Source organism: Camelus bactrianus, chromosome 29, assembly GCF_048773025.1.
Source record: "Camelus bactrianus isolate YW-2024 breed Bactrian camel chromosome 29, ASM4877302v1, whole genome shotgun sequence".
Taxonomy (NCBI): domain Eukaryota; kingdom Metazoa; phylum Chordata; class Mammalia; order Artiodactyla; family Camelidae; genus Camelus; species Camelus bactrianus.
The window spans coordinates 1,243,764-1,257,947 of NC_133567.1; the positions used below are offsets into that span (position 1 = coordinate 1,243,764).

At 51.5% G+C, this 14,184-nt stretch overlaps 1 protein-coding gene across 4 annotated transcripts in view; it reads right to left on the reverse strand.

The window, feature by feature from the left end:
- Positions 1-452: 452 nt before the first annotated feature.
- Positions 453-14,184, reverse strand: part of PRKDC (protein kinase, DNA-activated, catalytic subunit) — a 120,093-nt gene continuing 106,361 nt past the window's right edge. For 2 of the 4 annotated variants that reach the window (XM_074355054.1, XM_010948245.3), the window contains 13 exons: positions 13,955-14,166; positions 13,051-13,138; positions 12,818-12,961; positions 10,739-10,943; positions 9,513-9,580; positions 8,951-9,171; positions 8,645-8,737; positions 6,078-6,167; positions 5,798-5,869; positions 5,524-5,725; positions 4,843-5,031; positions 4,144-4,283; positions 453-2,931 (listed from right to left, as the gene is read on the reverse strand). In XM_074355054.1, coding sequence (XP_074211155.1) covers positions 2,727-2,931; positions 4,144-4,283; positions 4,843-5,031; positions 5,524-5,725; positions 5,798-5,869; positions 6,078-6,167; positions 8,645-8,737; positions 8,951-9,171; positions 9,513-9,580; positions 10,739-10,943; positions 12,818-12,961; positions 13,051-13,138; positions 13,955-14,166 — 1,929 coding nt within the window. In that variant the 3' untranslated portion in view covers positions 453-2,726. Of the gene's footprint in view, positions 2,932-4,143; positions 4,284-4,842; positions 5,032-5,523; positions 5,726-5,797; positions 5,870-6,077; positions 6,168-8,644; positions 8,738-8,950; positions 9,172-9,512; positions 9,581-10,738; positions 10,944-12,817; positions 12,962-13,050; positions 13,139-13,267; positions 13,378-13,954; positions 14,167-14,184 lie in introns of those variants that run through there. The other 2 variants (XM_074355053.1, XR_012503213.1) reach the window with 2 other exon arrangements.

The following is a 14,184-nucleotide window of genomic DNA, read 5'->3' on the forward strand; positions in this document are numbered from 1 at the left end:
AACGAAAAACCCAGAAAGGAGCCTGGGAACCTACACAAACACACACACACAGTCCGTACAGACACACAGCAGCAGCAGAAAGAATACAGCGGCTAAGGGTAAAGGTAAACAAGGAGGCTGAAAGTCAGAAAGACTGAAAACTAATGGAAATCACAAACCACTGCTGAAAAAAATAAAAGACATAACAAAGGAAGACACTGTGTTTGTGGAGTGAAAGACTTACTGTAAATACCAGAGCTCCTCAAAGCCGTCTGCAGAGTGACTGCAGCCCCAGACAAAACCCCAGCGGCCTCTGCTTTTCTACAAGCCAGCCCTTAAATTCTTCAACTGCACGAAGTCCAAGAAGCACGTGCGACCCCTCGGCTGCGCGCTCCCTGCCACCCAGACACGGTCCCCACGGTCAGTGCGCCTCGGCAGGAGCACCCAGGCATCAGCCACCAGCACTCCCAAAGTTCTCGTACGTTGATGAAATAGTTTTTATTTCTTCTAGAAAGTTTTTTTATTTAAATGGAGGTGCTGGGGATTGAACCCAGGACCCTGTAAGTGCTAAGCACATGCTCACCACTGAGCTATAACCACCCCCCTTTAGAAAGTTTTTAAAGTTGGTCTAATCATGGTGACTGTGTGCTGTGTGCAGGCGTCCCGGCCTGAGGGAACTTGGGGCTTGTCTCTAGTTCCATGAAATACTCAAATTAATACTCATAAGCATGGAATCATTCACATCTTCACTGAGTTTAAGTATGAACCTTTCTGGGTTCTTTTCGGGTCAAAAAACAAATGTTTCATATGCAAACTGAATATACCGTCAGAACCAGCTCCCAGGGTGAACATGACCATTCACGTCACAGCGGCAACTGCGCTGACTGTGACACAGAAGCGAGTCCGGCAGGACCGCGGCTGACGTGGACCTGACCTTGAGCCGCGTTCCTGCCCCTCCCCTTGCCTGTCTCACCTCTGGACCCGGGGCCTGCACATGCGCTCCTGTGACCCGCTCTGTCTCCCCAGGACGTGTTGAGTTTAGGAAAGCGGCTTCGTCTGCCCCACCTGGGGGGAAGACTCTTAAAGTCCTGAAAATGCGTGTGGCCTCCACCTTTGAAAAACATTAAAATGCTTAACAGCATAATAAAAACACCCTTCATGTTACTGATATGCACTTAAGATCAGCAGAGATGTTTTTACTGCCTGTCTCCCAAACCAAGTACATCTGGCCCCTCCGGGTGACGAGGACATTCACACCCCAGGCGCCTGCGGGTGACCTCACCGTGCTCTCGCAGGTCCAGCGGAAGCAGACAGCTTTGAGGCTGGAGTACGCACCGTCATCTGGTAATGAACTTTGACGGGCGTGAGAGGTAGTCACTAAGAACAGGGTTTCCCGTAACATGGGGACTGAGTTAATGACGAAATCCCGCGTTACCAGGACTCAAGCAAAAATCACGGTCGTAGAAAACACAGTATTACAACAACTCAAGTCCCAAGTGGCTTACTCTGGTTCCTTCTGTGCTACAGCAAAAGATACTTACTTGCTCATGTGTGTGCTAGTTTCCATGTGCATGATCACTTACTTTTCTTTAAAAATGAAATTCCTTTGGTTGAACAGGCACCATTTCTTGAGGACGTAAAGTTTACTTCTAGTGCCATAATGTACTCAACCTGTATTTATCAAAATACATTTGTCAAGTAATATAATGATGTAATTTATAAGATGAACATTTTTGCTTTTGAAACTACACAAAAGCTATGTACTACTTTGGGGGAAAAAACTGTAATGTTCTTTATTCTAGGATTTACAAAATCATACGAGAGCTTCTAACTACAAACATTTGAAAAAAAATATTGAAAACCTCAAAGCCAACCAGAGAATGGCTCCAGACAGGGAGGACGGGCTCGGGACGGAGCCAAGGGGGGACCCGGCCCTGCTGCTCCGGGTGGCGTGTCACCTCCCAGCAGGATGCACGTCACACCGGGTCTCCGTTTCCTTCCCCAGAGTTGGAATGCTGAGTGCTACCTTCACACTCAGAATTTCTGAAGTCACCCTGAGTCTGGGATGAAAGCACTTTGGTCTGCCTTCCTGATGGGACTGATCCGTGCAGCAAGGGTCCGTCTGAGCGAGACCCAGGTTTTCACCTCTCCTAAATATGTCCTCTTCTAGAGACCAAGTCTGTCATAAAGTGTCAAAGCTAGAAGAGAAAGAACAAAATGAAAGAAAAAAACCTACAAAAATACCCTAAGTGTCAAATGCAGTCATTTCTAGGTGTAAGAGGCCATCATCAGCTTGACTGTGACCACCTCGTGCTGCTGACCATGCCCCCCGTGACCGTCGCTCTGACGTGCGGGGTCTCCTTCGCCACTTACTTGGGGAGCTGCTGGCCGAGCACAGCCTCGTGACCCGCTGTGTCCGACTCGGGGCCTGCACTGGCCTGGATACGCCTTTTCTGTTAGGTCTGTTTTAACCCTGACCTAGTATTCTCGCTTTTTTTCTTACTTTTTTTTTTTTAATGAGGGAGACGTTATTTGGTTTATTTATATTTGGAGGAGGTGCTAGGGAATGAACCCCAACCTAATCTTTGATCATGACCCAATCGTCCACCCAGACCAGCATTCACTTCTCCGTCACGACCCTGATTAAACTCATGATACGAGATTTCTTCTCTGTGCCATGTGCAAAGGTGAGGTTTACAACATCGCCCACATGCCGCACGCTCCACACCTGCTGGCTCCTCCGGGCCTCACATCCAGGGCTCCCACCCCTCCCACGTCCTGCCGAGGATGTTGGGGTCTGTGGCCTGGTCAATCAAGCACTTCACTTGAGCCTCCTCTGAAAGCCCGCTGTCCGGCTCCCGGGCCCGGACATTGTGGTCCCTGCTGCCTCGTGCCACTGCGACGTAGTCTTCGAAGGCAGGTTCCTTCTCATGGCCCAGAAGTAATTCGTCACTGGAGAAAGATTAAACACATACAAAAACACAAGCCATGCGCTATCACTCCTATCCAAACACCCCCTCTCATCACACAGAATACTTTCTGCTGCCCATAACCCTGAAGTCAGGAGCCTGGGTCTTCAGGGAAACGAAGCACTCGTCCACGAGCTTCTGTGGTCACGGCTTCACGCCGCCTGGGTCCACACCTAGGACGGGGCTGTGGGGTCACTTTCTGAGGAGCTGCCAGGCTGCTTTCCACGGCAGCTGCACTGCTTTACAGCCCAACCAACCACATCCAAGGGCTCCAACTTCTTCACGTCCTCACCAGCCACAGCCTGGTGGGTGTGACTTGCATTAATCTCCTGACCAACAGTGCTGAGCATCTTTCCATGAGCTGAACAGCCATCTTGTGTCTCTTTAGACAAACGTCTGTGCTGGTCCTTTGGTCATTTCATCACTCAGCTGTAAGGGGTTTTAATGTACTCTACATGCGAGTCCTTTATCAACCACATGACTTTCAAATATTTTCTCCCATTCTGTGGGCTGTATTTTTACTTTCTTGATGGTAGCCTGTGACGCACAAAGGCTTTTAATTTTGATGAATTTGTCTGTTTCATTCTTTCTTGCTTGTGCTTTTGCTTTTACAGTTAAGGCCGCCAAGCCCAAGGTCTGAAGATTTACCCCACGTTTCTAAGTATTTTACACTCTTAGCTCTTACAGCTCTGATCCATCTGGATTAATTCTGGGGGGGTGGTTCCACCCTCACTCCTTCACCATTTGTTGGAAAGACCAATAAATGGTCTCAGCACCTCTGCCAAAAAAACAACAGACCGCAGACTAGAGATCGCCTTTTACTATTCATTAATTGCAAAGTTGAACTTTTTTCCCTTGTGAATCATTTCTACAAACGCCTACTTGTAGCTGTGGAGGCCAAGGTGAGCCGCTCTACACACTGGCTGACACCCCCGCGTGCTCTCTGCACCTTGGGCTGTGCCACCAGGGTCACGTCTGCCTGGAAAGGACAAAAGCGCACATGGGACCTGAGTCCCTCGTGCAGGTACACACCCTGTGACACGCCGTCCAGAGGCGTGGTGCGGGGGCTCCGGGCCGACCTGCTGGGCCGGCCCCTCCCCCCCCGGGTCCGCGAGGCCGCGTCTGCACATGGCGCCCAGTGGCGGTCAGCAGTGACCGCCTGGTGGGCTTGCCTCCCCAACAAGTCACACCTTACCAGGTAACGACCGCCGGGTTGGCTCCCGCTAACTTCCTCCTGGCGCAGCGCACCTTCTGCCGGGGGTACCAGTTCTCTTCATCTACATTTACTCCTTGAATCCAGGATCCTCCTTTTTTCAGCATTTTCTGTTCAAAATTCTGGAGGAAAAGAACATGGTTTTCTCCGCTTATGACAAAAGAATATATGATCACATTCAAACAGACCAAACAAGTAATGATCTTAAGCACACAAGCATCTCGCTGGGGAGACGCTGCAGCTTTTCGCTAAACCCACGGCAGCACAGGAGACGGTGACGATGACCCGGCTGTAGGGGCGACACTCAGGCTTAAAAGGTGACTCCCTGCGATGGACGCCACTGCTGCCCCCGCCCCCAGGCTGTGTTGTGAAGAACCCTGGAGATTTAATCAAGGAAGACCCCGTGTGGGACAGACTGAACTGAAAGTGTCTCACAGAGGAATCGAACCCACATCACCAAAGGGTTAGAAATGGTCTCAGCTGAAATGACGCTTTTCTCCAGATGAAGGTTATTACGCCTCATCTGACTTTCAAGCCAAATGACCCCGAATGTTAATTTTGAGACATGCCAGACAAAACAATGTAAGTATTTAGTAACGACGACGCGTTTCCATCAGGTAACAGGAGAAGCCAGATCGGTCACTCGTAAAACAGGTGAAACGTGCGTGGAGACGACCGTACCCTCCAGTCGAAGGACGGCTCCTTCACAAACACGTCCATGGTGGCGGTGAGCAGGTCCGAGCGGGAGCGGAAGGCGCGCAGCGCACACACCATGATGCTGCTCACCAGCCCCGTTTCTTTCAGCGGTAACATAAGGTTCATAAACTGGCGAGTTAGGCGAAAAGGCATCAGCTCAGGCACCGGCAGAAACTAAAAAGGAAGAAAGACGCGTAAGCAGCAGCAGACGCGAACTCACACGGCGGCCAGAAGGAGCAGACGCCGGCCACGGCTGTTACTCGCATTCGGGGAGCGCAGGAACCAGCCCCTTAGAGGCGAGATCCCCGTGCCCGGGAGCAGTCAACACAGTCACCCTTGTGATGCAGCTCCGTGCGCGGCCCCGGAGACGCAGACTCAGAGTCGGGTGTCGGGGAGGCTGGCGCACCACGTTTGTTCACGGGGCCTCATACAGCCTCCTCCGGTCCTCCCTTTCTGCAGGACACGGCTTTCTTAGCTCCGATTATGTAACTTTGCATCACAACCCCCACCACCTGTCTGAACGAGGCTGACACACAACCAAGATACTCCCTTCCTGCAGGAGGTCAGCGATAATGACCACAACGAGCCACTGCTTCGGGGGGAGGGGGGGTTCCCAGAGCCCGAGGGGACCCCAGGCCACGGAGAACAGAGAGCCGGCGGGCTGACCTGCGTGGCAGATCCGAACGCGTGTCCGAAGTCAATGCCGATCAGGCCTCCTGTCTCCAGGCTCACCATGAAGTTGTTCAGGTGTCTGTCTCCGATGCCCAGGACCCAGTGGCCGATGCACAGGAGGGCATGCGAGCTGGCAAAGTGGGAGCGGAGAGCCAGGAAGGCCTCGGGGCCGGTGCTCAGGGCCAGGAAGGCCCGCCTGCAGAGAGATGGTGTGAGGCTTGCCCCTCACCTGCCCGTCCCCGGGGCCACGGGCCAGAAACACACTCACTTTAAGAGGTCGGCTGGCACTCTGCTCTCCCTTCTTCTAAAAGATGTGACTGTTTCACTGCGACTGGCTCTCCTAGGGTTTAAGAATAGGAAATGTCTCAGAACAAACTTCTCGTGACTTGAAATACGAAATTCTTTGTTTTACTGAAGCTCAAACAAATATCAAATAACCAGATCCTGACAGTCCCTGTCGGGCAGAACTGTCTGAGAAACAAAAGTGAACATGCAACTTAGAGAAGAAGGAGCTCGTCAGGAAAAAGGAAAAGCCGAACGACACTCACCTGTACACGAGCGGGTAAGCCCCGGGGCCATGCTTCCCAGACACCTTCGTCAGCCAGTCTCTGTATTCAAACGCCGGGGCTCTGGGGTCGCTGACAGAGGACAAAGGATCAGCTTTAGGAAGAGACCTGGCATCACGTATCTCAGGGCCGGAGACCAGGAGGAAGTCATTGAAAACCAGTGAAGAGGCAGGAAAAGTAAGTGTGCCTCTTAATGCTACTTGATACTAACGCTGAACCCACACTCCTGTGGACCTAGAATTCCAATACCTCGTTACTCCTTCCTCATCACTCCTGAAGAACCATGGCTATTTCCTATGCAGAAAGGCAGGCACAAAAGCCAGATACTATAAACTTCCCGCTTCACACAGACAGAACAGGAGGGGCTGAACGGGCGCAGTGACCAGCGCTCGGTCTGCGCATCTGACCCCAGGAAGGAACCCTTCACGCAGGACAAAGCAGGCAAGTCGCTACTGTGAACAAAAGGACCACGAGCTCTTTGTTGAAGATGGATTTTCTGCTTCTGTCATTATTTAAACATTGCTACACTTTTTTTTTTCCATTTCCAGTGTGCAGATACAGATGAAGTCTATGTTAAATTCTATAAAGTATTTACACAAATGACAATGAATTTGAATTGAATTTGAAAAGCTGTTTCCAGTAATGCTTCACAGACAAAATACAGTGTCTGGGCAGCTGGACACAATGTGATATTTGTATCTTTAGCCACTTCTAGGTTTGTATCCAAAGCTTTAATGAGTTTTCCTTAGAAAACCAAAAATCTAACAATAGAACAACTTCACAACATGTTACTTAGCAGTTAAATCACTGAAGGTGAACCGTTTCTGAGTTGCTACTAAGTTAATTTTGTAAATAGACACTCCATTTCCATCTAAGTTCTCTCCTAGTTTCAACTGGATGAGTATCGTTAGGTTGGAAAACTGCCACCTTTGAGTTAAGGAAAAAACAGCAAAGGGTTTAGCGGCAGGAGGCTGCCCTGGGTTAAAAGGTGGTGGGAAGTGGTTTACACAACTGCGTGTTTGAAAAGCATGCCACACTCCGCTGACACCTGTGTCTACCACGTGTCTTCTACGTAATTTCCCATCACAGAAACGGCGGCCTGGGGACAGGGAAGGCCTCTGGGAGTCCACACGGAGTGAGAGCTGGGATTCTGACTCCAGGGGGTCCGTCTGACAGGACAGCCAAAGGACTCAAATGACTGAAAGTAAAAGGTGGTGAACACCGCCCTGCACAGCAGCCATTCCCTGGGACAGAGTCGGATGGGAACACGGCTCCCATGGTGGGGAAATGGCCCTGAAGCCACTCAGGACTACTTCCTCCCCTTCATCCTGCCACTGGACCAAAACTTGTCAACTCCTCCTTCAAAATGTCTTTAAGCCACCTTGTTCATATTTTTCTTTTCAAAAACAAAAAAACAAGTTAAAAGAAAAAAAACCTTCTTGATTAAAAAATACAAGCTCACTGTAGAAAACTTGGAAAATATGAAAAGATAAAGAAAACTAAAAAGCACCTGTGTGGTGACCTGGGACTGATGAGTCATGAGCCTGCACACACCGCACGCCTCCCACCTCAGCCACCTCCTCTGCACGGAGGGGAGGACGCTCCTCACATGGTCGGTTTTTAAAAAATAAATGACTTCACACACGCTACAAACTGAGAACAGTAACCAGGACACAGAAAACACTTTGTTAAGTGTTAGCTGCCTGCACTATTTACAACAGCCAAGACATGGAAACAGCCTAAATGTCCATCAACAGATGACTGGGCAAAGAAGCTGTGTTATATTTATACAGTGGAATACTACTCAGCCCTAAAAAAGAATAAAATCATGCTATTTGCAGCAACATGGATGGACCTGGAGACCGTCATTCTAAGTGAAGTAAACCAGAAAGAGAAAGACAAATATCATATGATATCACTCATATGTGGAATCTAAAAAAAGGAAAAAAGAAAAAAGAAGACACTAATGAACTCATCTACAAAATGGAAACAGACTCACAGACATGGCAAATAATCTTACGGTTACCAGGGGAAGGGAGTGGGAAGGGATAAACGTGGGAGTTTGAGATTTGCAAATGTTAACCACTATATATAAAAATGGATAAACAAATGTCTTCTGTGCAGCATAGGGAGCTATATTCAATATCCTGTAATAACGTTTAATGAAAAAGAAGATGAAAACCAATGTATGTGTATATATGTGCATGACTGGGACGTGACGCTGTGCACCAGAAACTGACACATTGTAACTGACTGTACTTCATTTTAAAAAAAAAGCTGCCCATCTTATTGTTTTATTTTTTCAACGATCTTTTCTTCAAGATTAATTATTTTCTTGAATTGTGGTAAGCTATATGCAACCACTCTTTGGAACCCTCTACTCCATCTCATGTGTTCACGCAGCCAGATGCAGATTAAAGCACAGGCCAGGTTTGGCCAAGGGCACCAACTAAAGGGCCTAAGAAGGTCCCAGGAGGAGCAGGGGTGAACTGCAGGCAACAGGCCAGGGGCCAAGCAGGGCGGAGGAGGAGCCCTCGGACCCCACTCACTTGGTGTAAGCTGCCTTCTCCTCCTGGGACATGCTGTTCAGGAGAAGCTCCTTCAAGGTGCAAGTATGTTCGATCCATTCAATTAACCCTAGTCTGAAAGGAGAGCAAGTTATGAACACGGGCCTCACCACCCTGCCCTCCCGAGCCCAGGTCCTCCCTCACTTGTCCCCCGAGGACGAACATTGCGGGCTGAGAAGCGTCCTCTCTGCTCAGCTCTGTCTCATGAAACCTGGAACCCCAGGTCTCCCGAGACCCGCACCCCATGCCCCCATCCCGGCGAAACTCGACAGGCCTCCTGCGCCGCACCTGGAGGTCATGGGCACCACATGGTACGTCTTCACCTGCAGGCTGCGCTGGCTGCAGGCGGCGTCCTGGGAGAGCACGACGTTCATGACCTGGAGCAGCTGCTGGATGCGCTGGTCCTGCCGCAGGTCCTCGCCCCCCTTCACCAGGAAGGGGTACTCCCGCTGGTCATGCCCACGGATCACGATGCGCTTCGGCCTCCTCAGAGAAGCCATGACTCTCACCTTCAACAGTTGGGAACATATGAGGTGCCGTCCAGAATGCCCGCCAACCGTCCCCACAGGGTGCACCCTCGGGGGAGGAGATGCGCAGGGCTGCTGTCGGGCGTCCCCGGCGAGTCCCCAGCTGGCTCCCCGCACGCACTTTCGACCACGGACATGCACGCTTCACTCTGGGTTGGTCATGACTGACGCGGAAAGATAGTGAACGTTCCGTCCGGTGAATTCCCACCCGACAGCTCCGTGCGCTTGAGGCCAGCAGGGAAGTTAACTGTCCTGTCTTTGATGTCTGAGGAAGTGCCCCCAGGCCACCCACCCAGCCGTGGAGGCTGGTCCCCCACACTTACCCGCTCGTCGAACCCCGCGATCCGTGCGTGGTACTCCGGCGCCGGCTTCCCTCGGCCGTCGTACTGCCCTGGACAGACCACAGGAGCTGGGCTTGGACACTGCCTGTTACACACCCCACACTTTAAAACACGCCTATCAATCTATGATGGTAACACTTTTTACTGAAAGTTTTCGTTTCTAGAAAACGGACTTCTGAAAAAAAGCTGTTATGTCCCAATCTGACTAAGAGGAGTCAGCTTCCTACTCTGCTGGGGCAGACACACCAGATGCAGGAAAAACATGGCCTGGAGCTGCCACCTTCCAGCAGAGGCAAGCTCGTATCAGGCGGCTCCGTTTTCAGTGTTTTCCTTGAAACTCACAGTATCCAATGCACAACTGTTAAAAATAGCAAAATGTTTCTCCAAATATGTTTTCTTATATCACTGGAATACGTCACCATATTAGAACATTTTTTGTCTGGCAAACTGCAGGGTGAAGACACAGAATGTGAAAATCACACTGTGCTCACGCCTGACCACCGTGCTGTGTCTGTCCTGAGTGTCACCGTCCTTCCCTCCGTGAGCCATGTCTTGTCGCCTTGTCGCTCCAGGTGGGACCAGCGTGCATCCCAGGAGGTGAGGGCACCACACTTGTGCAGGTGCACCTCATTCCACTGCATGTCAGAGAGACCACAGTTCTCACAAACTGAAGATCTGTAGCACCCCTCAGTTGTCAGAAGATGGTTAGGCTTTCTAGCAATAAATTATCCTTTAATTAGGGTACACATACTGTCCTCTTAGCCATAATGCTGCTGCGCACTGAACAGACTACAGTACAGTGTAGGCATAGCTTACGTGCACTGGGAGACCACCTGCTTTAACCTGGTTTGTGGTGGTGGTTTGGAAGCAAACCCACAGTATCTCTGAGGCTGCCTGTATCTTATTTCTGAAGAAAGGTTATTCAGGGTGGCATGTGGGCAGTTTCAGAGGAAATCACCAGTTACCATTATTAGCAGATGGACATCTGAGCACTTGTTATACTCAGAAATGTAAGCTAGACATTCAGTGAGTGTACTATTCACAGCAATTACAGATTTTCCTAATGATGACAAACATGTGGAATTTAAAATTCTTTTTAAAGCAAGAAAGAAACTGCCACGATGCCGCGCTCTCGCTCCGAAATCGCCCTTTCTTGCTCCGGCACGACTCTGCTCCAGGCGCCCTCCATCCCCTGCAGGTTGGTTCACCTGGGACCTCCAGCTCGTCTCTCAGGAAGTCCGCCCGGAAGCCGCTCATCCAGGGTGAGCACTCCTGCAGGTTGCCGGGCACCCTCACGTCCCTGCGCATTTTGGCCAGCAGCGTGCGGGTGACAGCGCCGAAGTCAGCAGGTGTCATGCTCTGGAGCTTGGAACCTCCACTCCCAAAGTGTTTATCAAATTCTTTCCCAAAAGCCTGAAATTAACAATAATTTACCTTAAATATTAATGGCTTGAAAGTCTGAAAAGGTTCTAGCCTTATGAATATTTATCACAAACAGGTACCCAGTTACACAGGTTTTTTTCCTGTGCTTTTAAGATGGACAGTTTCTCGTTCCTTGAATTGTTTCAGCGCACTGAAGCCCACGGCCTGCCTACGGTTTGCTTCTCTGTGCCTCTCTGTGCCTCTGAAGACGGGCAGGACGGCGGTCAGCGTGACTTCCAGGCCCGAGTTCTAACAGGGGCCTTAAACTCGGGAAAGCCCTTAACCCCTGTGTCCACTGCCCAGTCGCTGACCTGCACCACTATGGTAAGGGGTAACAAAGTACAGGATAAAAGGAGTAATCCCACAGAAATGAACCTAAGACAAGACACTTTCGTTAATGGGGACTTTTCAAGTCGTTATTCTGAATCATAAACCAGCAGAAACATGATTTGGATAACTTATAATTCTAAAAATTAAGAACTTTACCTTGGAACGTACCAAATTTTTACTAATGGCAACTGAATAGTTGTCAAAATTTGCCTGATCATCTTTAATTAAAATTTTTTTCCAAATTTAGAATGAATCCCACGTCACCAACCTGGTATAAATGAAATCTATGCTCTATTTTAGACAATCCACTGGGGGAGAAGTGACCCGCATAACACACGGCTCCTCCCTGGTCTGCAGGTGGACCCAGTGTGCTGCTCGCCCACGCCCCTGCTCCCTGGGCGGGGCTGCTGTGGGGCCGACCAGTGGGGTGTGAGGGGCCCGGGATGTGTCATCAGGTGAAGTGCATGCAGAGAGTTAGAGTTTTAGCTTCACTTTGGACACAGCCCTGGTCACATGCAGGCAACAGACAGCTCCTCCACTTGTCAGAACCGCCGGCTTACTCCTCGAGCTGAAGACGCCTGCCCCGGGGTCAGGGAGGGTCTAACTCGGGGCATGGTCTCCCCACAGAGCCTCATCCAGTGTCCCTCCAGTGGGCAGGTGTCCCTTGAGGGTGAAAGGACACCCAGGATGGGGGACGACCTGGCCCAAAGCAGTGACGCCGAGAGGCTGGCCACACGTGGGCACCGCATGCACGGATGCTGGGGGGACGGGGCCTCCCTGGAGGGCGTGAACCAAAGGCAGCACCACGCACAGCTGGGTGGGCAGCTGGGCACTGAGGTCTGTCTACACAAAGCCTCACTGAGCCCAGAGGGACAAAGATGCCCCTTTGCAGAGACCACAGGGCTGAGCGACTTCTCCCTTGAGCTCCTAAACTCCTTGAGGTTTGGTGAAAAAAAAGGGAGTCTGGCCAAAACGGGAAAAAAGAAATCAGCACGACGCAGCCAGGAGAGGCGCGCAGGCAGGGAGGGCCACCCACTTCCCGGCTGGTGAGGGTGCAGGCAACGCGGGGCGGGAGACAGGGTGGGCAAGGGGAGGAGGGGCCTGTCGCATCCAGACCCCCAAACCAACGCCCTTGCCCTTGTCCTGGCCTGTCTACGCCACGGCAGCTACGCTGCAGTTTTGCAGTCAGTGCCCACCAGGGTCAGGCCACCCTCCGCCTCCTGGGCACCAGAGTGGGCCTTCGAAGAGGCTCGCACTCACACGTGGTCATCAGCCTACAGCTAATGCAGGTACCATCCTCATTCGACATCCAGATCCTTCCTGTAACCTTCACACCTAAGAACCGGCCCATGGGGAGCAGAATGTAACACACCCCAAGGTCACCTGGGGCCCACTTGCCACCATCTGACCCCACATCAGCCATCAGCATCTAGTGGGCAGCAGGAATCTGAAGGAAGTTTACAAACTCAACGACGCCTTCACACCAGAATCACCAACAACCAGCAAACACGAACACCGGCCTGCATCATGCACACCTGAACGAACTTCCTCCGAAAAGCCCCGAGGCCGGGAGCGTCCGGGTCCCCCAGGGCCGCACGCAGCTTTCCATACATCTTCTCGATGTTCTTTTTATTGACAGGGTTTTTTTCTAGTTCAACTTTGACATCCTCAGTCCAGTCCTGTGCAGAAGAAAAGGGAGGTGAAGCTAGGCTGCAAGCAGGCCTATAAGGCTGCTCTAAGCCGGACTGACCGGAAGCCGCCACACTACCTTGAAGAGCATCTCGGGGTCAGAGAGCTGGTCCAGGGCAGTAATGAAGTCCTGAACCACTCCCCTGCGGTCCAGCTTAACTTTAATCCTAAAAAAAAAAATTACCAAGTTTATGTGATCAAACTTCTTCCAAAGATCAAGGCCTGTGATTTTATGTAGAGTTATGCTCATACACCAGACTGCACAGTCCAGAGATGGAGCAACTTAAAAATTCTACCCGAAACTGATGAAGCGCCAAGCGTGCGAAGGTCTTAGTAACAGTAGACCCTCCTGCGGACGATCCGTGTTTTGGTGCGTACAGTCTGACTCATAAATGTCTCTGAAGTTCTGTTACGAGAGAAGAGGCCCCCTTCTGGACACACTCTCAGACCTTCCCCATTCCTTCCTTTTAAGGCACTGGTTGCGCTCAGCTGCCTCTGCTGAGACGGTGACGGGCAGGGCACTGCAGGGTGGACAGTGTGCACAGCCAGCCCTCCATGCCGGGACACGCGCTGAGCCTTTCTCCACCCCGTCTGCTCAGGAGAACGAGGCCAGTCGGCTCTGGCCAGAGAAGGGCAGCTAAAACACTGCGTCCACCAGGCTCGCCTGCTCTGCCCCGGTCTCCATGCGAGCGTCACCCGCAGAAGCGATGGGACGGCCTCAGGGGCCTCCCTGAGCCCCAGCCAAGCGCTCCTCTCCGTCTGAACCGCAGGCCACTGAGGATGAGCGTCAGGGCAGGGCGCTTCCTAGATAAGGTTCTAAGGTGAAGTGTGTTTACCAAAGGGAAGAAATCCCACAGTGAATAACCCCCGGGGCAGAGGACCCCAGACCTGCCCTCGGATAAGGCGCTCACTCCCCTGGCCTGCTGACCCCGCGGTCTTCATGGCCCTGCGGGGGTCCCATCACCCTGACTCCTTGTTATCACCTTGCCACGAACTCCTCATTCTTCCGACCAGCCGCAGTGTCCTGGAAGGAGTAGCTTTCGCTGCTGATGATGAGCGGGTAGACAAGCGCCTGTGGGTAGTGGTCGGCGATGGCCTCCACGGGGTGCTGGACGGCCACAGCTTCCTCCTTGTCCAGCAGGGCCACCAAGTGGCTGACCCAGCCAATGAGCTGCCAGCAGGGGACGGACGAGACCTGTAACGGGGGGACCTT